General features: G+C 43.2%; 1 protein-coding gene across 1 annotated transcript in view; it reads left to right on the top strand.

Annotated features, from left to right (window-relative positions):
- Positions 1-5,185, top strand: part of TBC1D19 (TBC1 domain family member 19) — a 68,884-nt gene extending 63,699 nt beyond the window's left edge. Inside the window, exon 21 of the mRNA XM_079989762.1 lies at positions 3,274-5,185. Coding sequence (XP_079845888.1) covers positions 3,274-3,348 — 75 coding nt within the window. The 3' untranslated portion in view covers positions 3,349-5,185. The remainder of the gene's footprint in view (positions 1-3,273) is intronic.
- The last annotated feature ends 8,924 nt before the right edge of the window (positions 5,186-14,109 follow it).

Here is a 14,109-nt window from a genome sequence, read left to right as displayed (position 1 = left end):
TCTCTTTCACCTTGGCTAAACTTACAGTTTTAGTTTTCAGTTTTTTAAATCTCCCAGGAAATCAGCTAAACTATATTCTACTGCTGAACTAAATCTGTACTTGGAGCTTTTCACTTCAAATATGCTAACTTTACTCTTTCCAGACTTTGCTTCCGTTAAGGCTTATCTGTACCTAATCTGTCTTAATTGCTAGAGTAGAGGTAAAAAATTGTAAATTGCTGCAGGATTAACTTCTTAGGGCTTTGTTCTTAAATCTGTTCTAACCCTGGTTTAACTTTAATGTAAAAGTAGAGGGACCTCTGACCGCTCGGTCTAGTCACGATCGACACTGGGGTTGCGGCGCTCATTTCGCTTTACTGGCCGAGGGAGCCGGCGTACAGCTTCCGGGCCATGTGGCCAGCATGACTAAGCCGCTTCTGGTGAAACCAGAGCAGCAGCGCACGGAAACGCCGTTTACCTTCCTACCGCAGTGGTACCTATTTATCTTCTTGCATTTTGACATGCTTTCGAACTGCTAGGTTGGCAGGAGCAGGGACCGAACAATGGGAGCTCACCCAGTCGTGGGGATGCTCTGTGGTTTAGACCACAGCACCACCCACATCAACTTTAATGTAGGTTGTGCTTAATTTAATATGTGCACAGGTGCTTATCTTGTCCAACTCTTTGCTGCCTTCTTGACATTTTGCCTTTGGGCTGTGATATTACAAACAAATAAATATAACTTGAGGTAGGGACATGGGTGGCGCTGTGGGTTAAACCACAGAGCCTAGGACTTGCCAATCAGAAGGTTGGTGGTTCGAATCCCCGCGACGGGGTGAGCTCCTGTTGCTCTGTTCCAGCTCCTGCCAACCTAGCAGTTCGAAAGCACGAAGTGCAAGTAGATAAATAGGTACCGCTCTGGCAGGAAGGTAAACGGCGTTTCCGTGCGCTGCTCTGGTTCACCAGAAGCGGCTTAGTCATGCTTGTCACATGACCCGGAAGCTGTACGCTGGCTCCCTCGGCCAATAAAGCGAGATGAGCACCGCAACCCCAGAGTCGGCCACGACTGGACCTAATGGTCAGGGGCCCCTTTACCTTATGAACTAATGAGCAATGACAGCAAGAAAATTTTCATATACAGTCGTACCTTGGATCCAAACACCTTGGTACTCAGACGTTTTGACTCCCGAACGCCGCAAACCTGGAAGTGATCAGGTTTGCAAACTATTTTTGGAAGCCGAAGGTCCGATGGGGCTTCCGTGGCTTCCGATTGGCTGCAGGAGCTTCCTGAAGCCAATCAGAAGCAGCGCTTTCTGAACATTTTGGAAATCGAATGGACTTCCGGAACAGATTCCATTCGACTTCCAAGGTACGACTGTACTACGGCCCCATTCACACATAACAAGGCATTTTTCTAACTTACTGTGGTTTTCCGAGAATCCATTCTGTGTTTATATGGGCTGCCAGGTGGCTCTCACTTCGCTCCTCCCCTGGTAAGAACAAAACAAACCTTGGCTTTGTGTTATCTCTGAGCCAGGGATCATACTAGGCTCTCTTAACAGGCAACAGTTTCTAGCCAAGCTACAGCCGTGGTTTTTTGTTGGCTTGCTGTTCATGACTTATTAAGGAGCAAAAAAAAAATCCACAATATGGGCTTTGGAAATACCCCTGGTTTATCCCACTCATATTGAGAAGCGGGGGGAAATTAAATGGGAGTGATCAGGCTGTACACAGGAATGCTCTTGTTCTCAGTTAACAGTGATAAGCCAGAAAACCTCTGTGTGTGTGTGTGTGTGTGAGAGAGAGAGAGAGGGGGGGGGGAGAGAGACTCTTTAAAACATTACTAAATAATAGTGGATCGTCCTGAACCCCTGAGCAAGGTAATATTAAAGAAAATGCAAAACCAGTTCATAACCAATCACCTTCTTTCTGTGTTCAATGCTTCAAGAGTTATCCACACATCCGCTATTTGCCTAAATCAATTAAGGGAGCTATATTTAAAAGGTTCATCCATACTCATTCTGCAGGACATAAGTCGTGCCCTTATGCAATTTAAAACTTTGAGCTGATGAGTACACTTTCCAGTATTTGCATCGTCATATATTTTCAGAAACCACAGATGCTCATGGTGTTTGGTTCTTCCTCCCCCCTCCCCTTGCTAGTTTTGTACTATTGCTTTTTTTGTTGTTGTTACTAATACATTTTTAAGCCCTTTTAGTCCCCAAGTGGTCCACATTTGATTAGGTTTATTAGAACATTTTTTAAAACAGCAGGTTTTTTTCATTTGTTTATGATTAGAAAAAAACTGTTGTCCCCCAAAAATTAAAATGGCATGGTATCAATACAGAAACAGAAACTCCCTATCTAAGGCAGACAATCTAAAGTTCTGCTGTGGGGGATCCACGGTCATCCTACAACCTTTGGCTATACAGATCTCATATATTTCTAATGGAAGGAAACATCATTACCATGGAGCCACCACAGAAAAGTCCCTAATATCAGTAGTGATCATCTCTATTTCAGATGGTGATGCCACCTGCGAAAAGGCCATATTCCAAAACTAAAAAAATGGAAGACAAATGTCAGAGGATATGGTTACTTAAATATCCAAGACTTGGGCTCTAAAGCTTTAAAGATTAACACCTTTGTTGCCATGAGAAGATTAACTATGATTTATTATGTTTCCATAAATGATCCTTCCATTCATCCCTACCCCCCAGCCCGTCCCACTTCTTAACAGTTTCATGATATTGTATAGATTGCATGGTATAACCTTTTCTGTCCAGGGATCATTTTCGTCTGAACAAAATGTCCCTCAAAATATTTGGATTGGGGAGAGTGATCTTTGCATTTTGCTGCCTTTATGAAAGTGGGTCATCTGTACATGATTATGCTAAGCACTCTTACTTTAAAATAAGATTTAAAAAAATAAATGTCGCTCTCACTGAGAAGGCTCACTGTGAAGCATTCTTACAAATCAAGACTTATTCCACAAGTACTACTCCAGGCAAGCAGGATAAGGGTTCCGAACGTACAATTATTTTTAGAGACAAGGTGAAATGTTAGACTGTCTTCCGCACCCATGATACCACATATATTTGAATGAGGCCTAAATCCTCAGTGTACTTGATCCCACTATGTATAGGACTCTCATAGTACGGTTCAGAATTAAAGAGAATTTCTGTAGATAAAAGCAAAAGCAGGTAAATTAAGGAGATGTTGCAAAAAAAAATTTAAAGCGACAATTATTTCTTAGTTATAAACATAACGTGACATTTTCCCCTTTTATTCCAGGCTGTACTTGCTGATCTTTCGACTCTGAAAGTTATGCCTCTTCTTCAGATTTTTCTGTTCGCCAACGGCACTTGATGTTCCTCAGAGCTGCTGTGCTGCACTGCTAGACTTTCATCAGACGCTAATAATAAACTATGCAACACTTTCATTAAAATCGAGCTCTATGGGCTCTATGGGCGGAATTCTGCAAGAGTTAAAACTGCACTTCTCATATGGAACCCCCCCCCCAATGCTTTTTGCATATCAAGTTAGCGCTGCTGCATGCTGCTGAATTTTAGCCAAACTGCAGTACCTGGATGTAATGCAAATCACATAACAGCCAATCCACCTAAGTGATAACCCCCAAATGCATGTACAATTAAATGCACCAAAAAGGAAATAGCGTATAATCATTCTAGAGTTCAATTCTGCCTTCTGACGCTGTAAAGTGGGGGAAGGATGTCTTCAGTTATAATCTATTATCCAGTCATCTTCTAAGTCCTGCAATACTTGAAAAAAAGTATTTCTGTAAAGTATTTAACTTTAAAAATGTAATAATAACACTTCCTTTGAAAAATCGCAGCAATACCTCTCTTTGCAACCTTTCTATATCATTCCTGATGGAAGAAGCATCTTGTTTTATTGTTCTTGGCTGGAGGCCGAGGACGAGTTTAGAGTTGAAGGTGGTATGATGGAGACATCCTTTTTCTGTGACGTACTCCCTTTCCCCTGCTGTTCTCTTTGGACCAACAGGTCTTGTAAGTTTTTGAAACACCTCCAAAAACCTCCAAAACCTGTTCGTTTTGGAGCTGACAGCAGGACCGATCAGCAACAATTGTCCTTATCATAGAACCTTCCGTGCCGTGAAAGAAACTAGCCCTGACCAACTTATTTTCAACCCTTTATCCTTGGTCCGTGGTGATTCTGCTTTGCAAAGCTTTATATTACAGACAAAAATGCCTCGGCGCAGCTTTCTTCAGAACCTATCAAAGCCTTTCTGAACGTGAGCCAAAGCAGTTGCTTGTGAATGACGTCAATAGTTTTCTCCCCCCTAGCTCCCACCTCCTCTTCAGGAGCTGAATGTGCTGCATCTGCCATTTCCCTAGCCCCTGCTGGTCCAGGAACTTGTGTATCAACTCGCTGAGTCTAAGCTCGTATTGCTGCATGACTTGAGTCGCGCTGCCGTCGGGACAGACAGTCTTTTACCGATGATGATTCCTTGCCCCCCCCCCCTTTTCTCCAGGGATTCCAGTAAGCCTCCCTAAAATCCTAATTGATTACCAGGTTGTTCTAATTTAACCACATACAGCTGTTGGCCAAGATTGGATGTCGAGACCTCATTCGCGGTAAAGCTGTATCATTGATATGCTGCGTTACTGTGGGCCAATTTGTTTCACGAGGTCCACTTTGCTCTTGCAAGACGTAACTTGTAATACTTTTTTTCCCCATCGGAAGGAAGTTTTATGAACGTTCCTCGGCTCCAAGTTGTTGTCTGTCATTTGCAGTATTCAAATCTTTGTAGAAAAGAGAACAGCATGGCTTTTGAGCAGATCCACAAAATGTGTTTTTCCCCCAGCATAGACCTTACTGCAGAGAAACTTGCACCAGGGACTTGAGAGTCACTTGTCCACCTGATACGTGTGGTACTCTCATCATCCAGATTTTGAGCTGTCAGCAAAGCTGAAAAATGACTACAAGTCCAAATTTAAATTTATGCTCTGTTGCATGTAAGATGGTGGCAACCTACACTGATATTTGCCCATTTTCCAAAAGTGTATTTTAAAGGTTGAGTTGAATAATTTAAAAGTATTTTATTTATTGTACTGTGCACAGCCTTTCTGTTGTTGTGAAGCTTCCATTGCATTGACCTTGGAGCTTAATTCCTCCTTTTGTTAACTGAAATAATAAAAATGGTGTTTTCTTTCATAATATATATGCTGGCTGCAGAATCTGTTGTTCAGTTTTGGGATACAGTGGTACCTCGGGTTACATACGCTTCAGGTTACATATGCTTCAGGTTACAGACTCCGCTAACCCAGAAATAGTACCTCGGGTTAAGAACTTTTCTTCAGGATGAGAACAGAAATTGTGTTCCGGCGGCGCAGCAGCAGCAGGAGGCCCCATTAGCTAAAGTGCTGCTTCTAGTTAAGAACAGTTTCAGATTAAGAACAGACCTCTGGAACGAATTAAGTACCGTATTTTTTGCACCATAACACTCACTTTTTTCCTCCTAGAAAGTAAGGGGAAATGTCTGTGCGTGTTATGGAGGGAATGCCTACGGGTGGCATGCCTACGGATTTTCCTCCTCTAAAAACTACATGCGTGTTATGGTCGGGTGCGTGTTATAGAGCGAAAAATACGGTACTTAACCTGAGGTACCACTGTCCTTACAGACCACTTACACCTTCCATAGATAAAACCTCGTTTGTGAGGTGAAAATACATCTCTCTCCTCTCTCTCTACAACTAAGCAGTTCTGCATACAAGCAGGTTTTAAATTGAGATGTTGTTGTACTACAGCATCCATCATCCCTAGCCGTTGTCCAGGCTAGCAAAGGCTAATGGGAGTTGGGATCCACACCAGCACAAGTTCCACACCATTGCTTTAAATCCTGTTAGAATGCAGTCAGTCCCAAAAGTGTATATGCCATATAGCACTTTTTTTAGCCAATATCACCAGTGGTGCAGTGGCAAAGTTTGAAGTCCAGGAGCTCATCACAACAGACCCCAAAGGAGAATCCAGAGATAAGAAGCAGCCTGACTGCAATTCTTGGACTACTGCAGTGCGCTCTACATGGGGCTACCTTTGAAGGTGACCTGGAAACTGCAATTAATCCAGAATGCAGCAGCTAGACTGGTGATTGTGAGTGGCCCCCGAGACCATATAACACCGGTCCTGAAAGACCTACATTAGCTCCCAGTACGTTTCCAAGCACAATTCAGAGTGTTGGTGCTGACCTTTAAAGCCCTAAATGGCCTTGGCCCAGTATACCTGAAGGAGCATCTCCACCCGCATCGCTCAGCCCAGACACTGAGGTCCAGCACCGAGGGCCTTCTGGTGGTTCCCTCACTGCGAGAAGTGAGGTTACAGGGAACCAGGCAGAGGACCTTCTCGGATGTGGCACCCGCCCTGTGGAACGCCCTCCCATCTGACGTCAATGAAATAAACAACCACCTGACTTTTAGAAGACATCTGAAGACAGCTCTGTTTAGGGAAGTTTTTAATGTTGTTTTATCATGTTTTAATATTCTATTGGAAGCCGCCCAGAGTGGCTGGGGGAACCTAGCCAGATGGGCAGGGTATGAATTTATTTATTTATTATTATTATTATTATTATTATTATTAATTCATACCCCACCCATCTGGCTGGATTTCCCCAGCCACTCTGGGCTCATGTACATTTGTTAGCTGCTTTATCTTGCCCAAGGCAACTCAGAGCGACTTACAACCAAAAAAATAAATAAAAATTGAGCCAGTTTGCATTGTATGAAGTAGCCCCAAACAGTGGGTCAGGTTTCAGTCCTACATAGATTTAACCTGGAATAAGTCTAATTCAGGGTTTCCCAAACTTGGGTCTCCCAGCTTCCCCTGAACCACAACTGCCATCATCCCTAGGCAGCAGGACCAGTGGTCAGGGATGATGGGAACTGCAGTCCAAAAACAGCTAGAAACCAGAGCCTGGAAAGCCCTGGTTCTATTCAACCTCCTTGGGTTAGCTTCTGGATAAACATGCATAGAAATACAGTGGTACCTCAGGTTACATACGCTTCAGGTTACATACGCTTCAGGTTACAGACTCTGCTAACCCAGAAATAGTGCTTCAGGTTAAGAACTTTGCTTCAGGATGAGAACAGAAATCGTGCTCTGGCAGCGTGGCGGCAGCGGGAGGCCCCATTAGCTAAAGTGGTGCTTCAGGTTAAGAACAGTTTCAGGTTAAGTACGGACCTCCGGAACGAATTAAGTACTTAACCCGAGGTACCACTGTATAGCATTACATTTACCCTCAAGTAAGCTCCGGATGCGGGTGGCGCTGTGGGTTAAACCACTGAGCCTAGGACTTGCCAATCAGAAGGTCGGCGGTTTGAATCCCCGCGACGGGGTGAGCTTCCGTTGCTTGGTCCCTGCTCCTGCCAACCAAGCAGTTCGAAAGCATGTCAAAGTGCAAGTAGATAAATAGGTACCACTCCGGTGGGAAGGTAAATGGCGTTTTATTCAGCAGGCTCTCACCTTCTCATTTGTTGTTGGCTTGAGGTCCTAGGGCCAGAGTGTAACAAATAAACCACCTTTAATAAAGTTAACACCTTGTTTATGAAAGAACTTCAGCCACCTCAAACACAAATGTTTAGTTTTAATGATGAATGCTGTCAGGGGTTCAGGAGCAGAGGCACAGGGGAGAGAGGAAGCGGAGAGCAAAGGGGAACAATCCGAGGGCAGCGTAGGGGAGTATGACAGTGGGCCGAGAGATTCCATGAACTTCTCCAGCGATTCGGAAGATTCCCAGAAGGGGGCACCGATGGCCAGGGCAAGGGGGGTCCCGGGAAGGACGCACCAGAAGCAAGGGGCCAGCGGCGACTCCCAAAGCAGCAGCTGGAGATCGGGACCAGCTTCCCCACCAGGGCGTAGCAGGGGGGAAGAGTCCCATGCGTCAGGGCCGGCTTCCCCTCCAGTGGGGAGAGAAGATGAGGCAGGGCTGACCACGCCCCTATCGCTGAGTGAGGGAACGGAGGGGAAGTCAGACCCAGCCAACCCCCCCAAAGGGGGAAGCAGTGACAGGAGCAGTGTAACGGTCAGGAGGAAGGTTGCCGGCTGGGCGCGCGCGCCAAGTTCAAATGTACAGGAGCGCGGGACAGCAGGGAGGTCGGATTGGGAGCCAGGTCCTAAAGCACGCCGGAAGCAGGGGGAAGAATCCGGGGAATCAGCATCAGAAGAGTCCAGAAAGGGCGACACCCCAGCGGGCAGAAGGACCCAGAGGAGAAAGGAGCAAAGGAGGAGGTGGAGCAAGGCTAGGGTCTTGAACTGGTGTCGAGGGGGAGGAGATTCAGATGGAGCTTCAGTGGTCTAGGGTTGAGACGTAGAGCTTTGAAATGGAAACTGAACCTTAATAAAGACTTTTGTATATGGCGTTGGTCCTTTGTGAGCTGGGACCTTGGGCAGCTCTGACAAATGCGAAATATCTCGAGAAGGGGTGTAACCTTTTAAACCTTTTAAACCGGCAGCTTCAAGTAGGAACTCCGACAAAGAAGTAACCAGCCTTCTCCTAATTACTTTCTTTGTTTTATCCTTTTATTGGCACTAATCTAACATGAGCAAACTCGAAAACTTTGTAATCGCCTCATTCACTTGTCAAAGCATGGGTGGTCCGTCAGTCCCCCTGGCAGGTGACGTCATCACTCCTGCCCTAGAAAATTTCTTCTACACTAGTCAAGTTTCCTAACTGTTGGGTTGAAATAAACGACAGACGAATGACAAGTGTCATATGGGAGGCATCTCTCGAGCATGTCTCGGGGAGTCCCTTTTATTGAATATTACAGCATTGTCACATATGTGCTTGTTGCTGATTGGTTAACACAAATACAATGCAAACAATGCAAAGGTTGCATATAGGCATTAATCATCAATAGATTAAAGGTTGGGAAAGGGAACACAGAATTGGACAGGCGTGAAAACCTCCTTATTAAACTATTACTAGTGATTGATATAGCAAGACTTAAACTATTACTAGTGATTAATATATAGCATTCATCCGTAGATGTGGTCAACCAAGCACTAAGAACAGGTCAGGATGCAATGTCTCATGAACTCAATGTGGACTGAACATTCTAGGGTGATGAAGGAATGTCTCAGCTTAAAATGGTTTAGCCAGAGTCATGTGTAAAAGCAAAACTTCCCATCACCTAACCATTCTGTCCACCCCATCCCACATTCTTGGATCGAGTATTTTGGATCCGGGTCTCTGCTTTGAAACCGAACGGTGCTACTGACCCAGGTGCAAGCAGAAATTTCCAAACCATTTTAGGCCCTGTCTCTGTTTTCTCAGCCACACATACAGTGGTACCTCTGGTTACATACGCTTCAGGTTAAATCCGCTTCAGGTTACAAACTCCACTAACCCAGAAATAGTACCTCAGGTTAAGAACTTTGCTTCAGGATGAGAACAGAAATTGTGTGGCGGCTGCGGGAGGCCCCATTAGCTAAAGTGGTGCTTCAGGTTAAGAATAGTTTCAGGTTAAGAACGGACCTCCAGAACGAATTAAGTACTTAACCTGAGGTACCACTGTACTTACAGACCACTGTGAAGCATTCCCCATTTTTACACCTTCCATAGATAAAACCTCGTTTGTATGGTGAAATTACATCTCTCTCTCTTCTCTCTCTCTACAACTAATCAGTTCTGCATACAAGCAGGTTTTAAATTGGGATGTTGTTGTACTACAGCATCCATCGGACCTCCGGAACGAATTACCGTATTTTTTGCTCCAGAACACTCAGTTTTTTCCTCTTAGAAAGTAAGGGGAAATGTCAGTGCGTGTTATGGAGCGAATGCCTACGGATGGCGGGGGGATCTGCTGCAGTCGTGAGCAGAGGATCCATGGTTCCCCTTCCTTCCCTCCTCCGTGGCTCGCTTTGAAACAGCGAAGTGGGAGAAGAGCCGCTGAGTGGGGAGGAGAGAGGGACAGAGAGCCTGCTTGCTTTAAAGGAGCAAAGCAGAGATGACCTAGTATTGACCTTACAGGAGCCAGAGCCTAGTACTAAAAGGGTTTTGCAATTGATTCATGAGTTTGGTCGAGTGGCGGGATTTAAACTTAATAAGCAAAAAACCAAGGTTTTAGAAAAAAAAACTTGACTTTTTCAGAATCAGAAAGGTTTCAGAAAGAGACAGAATTAAATGTGGTCAAAAAAGTAAGATATCTAGGGGTAAATATAACAGCGAAGAACAGAAACTTGTTTAAGGATAACTATGAAAAATGTTGGTCTGAAATCAAAAGGGATCTAGATGTTTGGTCAAGATTGAAACTTTCCTTGTCAGGACGTATTGCTGCTATTAAGATGAATGTATTGCCAAAAATGTTGTTTTTGTTTCAAACTTTGCAGATTGTGGATAAAATGGAAAGTTTCCGGAAGTGGCAAAGAGATATCTCTAAATTTGTCTGGCAGGGCAAAAAGCCCAGAATTAAGTTTAAAATACTAACTGATGCTAAAGAAAGAGGGGGCTTTGCCCTGCCAGACTTAAAATTGTACTATGAATCAGCAGCTTTCTGCTGGTTGAAGGATTGGCTACTTCTTGAAAACACTGATGGATTTGGAAGGATTCAACAATGCTTTTGGTTGGCATGCATATCTGTGGTACGACAAGGTTAAAATACATAAGAACTTCAAGAATCATGTTGTCAGAAAAGCAGTGTTTAATGTCTGGTTGAAATATAAAGATTTATTGGAAAACAAGACCCCAAGGTGGTTATCACCAATGGAGGCTAAGGCCCCGAAAAGACTCAATATGGAGGCCAAATGGCCGAAATATTGGGAAATAATAGAAAAAGATGGAGATAATTGGAGGTTGCAGAGTTTGGAGAAAATAAAAGATAAAGTGCAAGATTGGTTACATTATGCTCAGATTAAAGAAGTTTTCAAGTTGGACAAAAAGATAGGATTCCAGGTGGAAAAATCAAAGTTAGAAACAGAACTGTTAGAATCCAGCTCTAAGACACTTTCAAGAATGTATAACTTGCTGTTAAAATGGAATACACAGGATGAAACGGTAAAATCAGCTATGATAAAATGGGCACAGGACATAGGGCATAACATCATGTTTGCTGACTGGGAAAAGTTATGGACCACAGGTTTGAAATTTACGGCATGTAATGCCTTGAAAGAAAACATTATGAAAATGATATACAGGTGGTACATGACTCCAGTCAAGCTTGCAAAGATATACCATGTGTCTGATAATAAATGTTGGAAGTGTAAAGAAGCGGAAGGAACATTCTTTCACCTCTGGTGGACTTGCCCTAGAGTGAAGGCTTTCTGGGAAATGATATATAATGAGCTGAAAAAGGTATTTAAGTATACCTTCGCTAAGAAACCAGAGGCCTTTCTTTTAGGCGTTGTCGGCCAGAGTGTGCAAAAGAAGGATCGAACTTTTTTTATGTATGCTACAACAGCAGCAAGGATACTCATCGCTAAATGCTGGAAAACTCAAGACTTGCCCACACTGGAAGAATGGCAGATGCAACTGATGGACTATATGGAATTGGCGGAAATGACGGGCAGAATCTGAAACCTGGGAGAAGAACTGGTGGAGGAGGATTGGAACAAATTTAAGGACTATTTACAAAAATATTGTAAATTGTATGAATGTTAAGAAAGATGTAAGATTAGTAACAACATGGCTTCAACAAATCAAACATAAAAAAACATAAATTTAAGCGTAATTGGAAGAAAAGATAAATTTTGGTTAAACAGTATTTTATAATTAAGTATTTTATAAGTGTGATTTTAAATTCCGAAATTTGAGAATTAATTTGGGGAAAGTTTATCATATGAATGGAACTAATTTAATAATTTGCTAGCAAAATTTATAAGTCTAGAATGCAGGAGCAAGAGCTGTGAGGAAGTCCAAGGAGGTGCATGAAACATGGATATTTGAAAATACTATGTTATTACCTATGTCTTTGATTGTTTTAAAAGATGCTTAATAAATATTTATAAAAAAAAGAAAAAAAGAAAGAAATAATAATAAAGGAGCAAAGCAGGAGAGGAGAGGAGCTGCTTACACGAGTGTAAGCGGCTCCTGTCCGGTTGGCTCCTTTAAAGCAAGCAGGCCCTCTGTCCCTCTCTCCTCCCCACTCAGCTGGCTAAATAGCAGCAAAGTTTTTCAGCGAGCCGGGGAGGAGGGAGAGAAGCAGAGCCTGCTTTCTTTAAAGGAGCAAAGTGGGAGAGGAGAGGAGCCTTCTCCTCTTATACCCCTCTTCTGCATTATTAGCAGCATCCTTCTCCACACACCCCACGTGTGCTCCTTATCCTTTGAGTGCTTTTCCTTCCCTCCCCACTTAAAACGTGGTTACAAAGCACGGATCCACATGGATCCTCAAGATTTTTGCATTGGGCTACCCCAAACTCACCATCGGATCACATGTCTGTGGCCACAGCATGAACCACAAAAATCATACATCCACTGTTTCGTTTAGAATATTTTTTTCTTGTTTTCCTCCTCTAAAAACTATGTGCGTGTTATGGTCGGGTGCGTGTTATAGAGCGAAAAATACGGTAAGTACTTAACCCGAGGTACCACTGTACTATCTTCGTATGGAAGTTGGGGGCTGGAGATACAATCATGCATGCAAATAACATCACTTGGTTTCTCATCACTTGGCTTCCTCAACACCTGATGTCTCAAAGCTGAATGTGTGAGCTGCAAAAGCTTTGTGAGATGTTATAAATGTTTGACCCGTGAGGACTCATTTGTACAAGCAAGCTATCACAAATTGTATACTGCTTAATAAAAAAATCAAAGCCGCTAATAATAATTGTTAAATAGTGGGTAGACATAGGAGACAATGCAGCGATTTCTCCAAAGCAGCTCTTTATTTGTAAGCTGGAACAGAACTGAACAGCAAACAGCTCAGCCGGCCTGCTTTTATAGGCAGCCGGCTGTCAACATTGTAGCAACAACAACCCAGGGTTTCCCACCTAAAATAACTGACGTGGACCTGAGTGAAAACTATATGCACGATACTCCTGGTGGCCAGGGTGAGAACTTCAATGCATAACAATAATAATAATAATAAATCAATCTCTGACTTTTGTCTTCTGGGTTTCTGGGGGTTTTCCTGTTGTTATTCTGTCTCTCACAGCTACAATAAACCTACCATTAAAATTATGGACTGGTCATTTCTTGGTCAGAGGGCAAACAAGCAAATTTAGCAGGGGATCAAATACTTTCCCTCCTCACTGTAATAATAATAATAATAATTTATTATTATTTATACCCTGTCCATCTGGCTGGGTTTCCCCAGCCACTCTGGGTGTCTCAGAGCACATTAAAAAATTGTAAAAACTTTAGATGTTAAAAACTTCCCGATACAGTGGTACCTTGGGCTAAGTACTTAATTCATTCCGGAGGTCTGTTCTTAACCTGAAACTGTTCTTAACCTGAAACACCACTTTAGCTACTGGGGCCTCCTGCTGCTGCTGCGCCGCCGCTGCACGATTTCTGTGGAACTCCTTATTTTCATTCCCAATTCCAGGTAGAGACCACAGTTTTTTTGCGTGTGTACAGTTGCATACTATTTTGAGATACAAATTAGCAGCAGGGCCCAGCTGGGTGCCTTAAAGATTAAACTGCAAAAAGGGGGGAAGGAAGGTATTTTAAAGCGGTTGTAGGTATTTTATTTTTAAAGTACTCCATAAGAACTATAGCAATGCTGACACGGGGCAAACAGAACACCCTCTTTTATGGAAGCAGAGGCCCAGTTAATATGAAATAATTGCCATTCCATCTGGCTAGATACGAGAGATACACTTCCTTGCGAGCCATAATTGCATATAATCTAGGATATTGGGTTGGGGCCTGTCTGCTCCAGCTGTCATTCCTAAATGACATTAGAACCCATGCCCATCAGAATATTTATAGCCAAAAGACATTGATGCTGAAATATACTCAGAGTCGCCAAGTGATTTCATGCTCTTTATTTAGCTCATAGTGGTGAGGAGGAATGAATGTCCCCTCAAAGTATCTGCTTTATATACATTATTTACACAATGGGCTGCACATGATTGGCTAATTCCGGAATTCTCCTGTAAGCCAATCAGGTTGTGGATTCACTTCAATCTGGAGCATGATTGGGTGGTTCCTGCCAA

Source organism: Podarcis cretensis (genome assembly GCF_951804945.1).
Source record: "Podarcis cretensis genome assembly, chromosome: 9".
NCBI classification, from domain to species: domain Eukaryota; kingdom Metazoa; phylum Chordata; class Lepidosauria; order Squamata; family Lacertidae; genus Podarcis; species Podarcis cretensis.
Note: the sequence above shows the minus strand (reverse complement) of the source record. Positions and strands in the feature narration are given on the sequence as shown.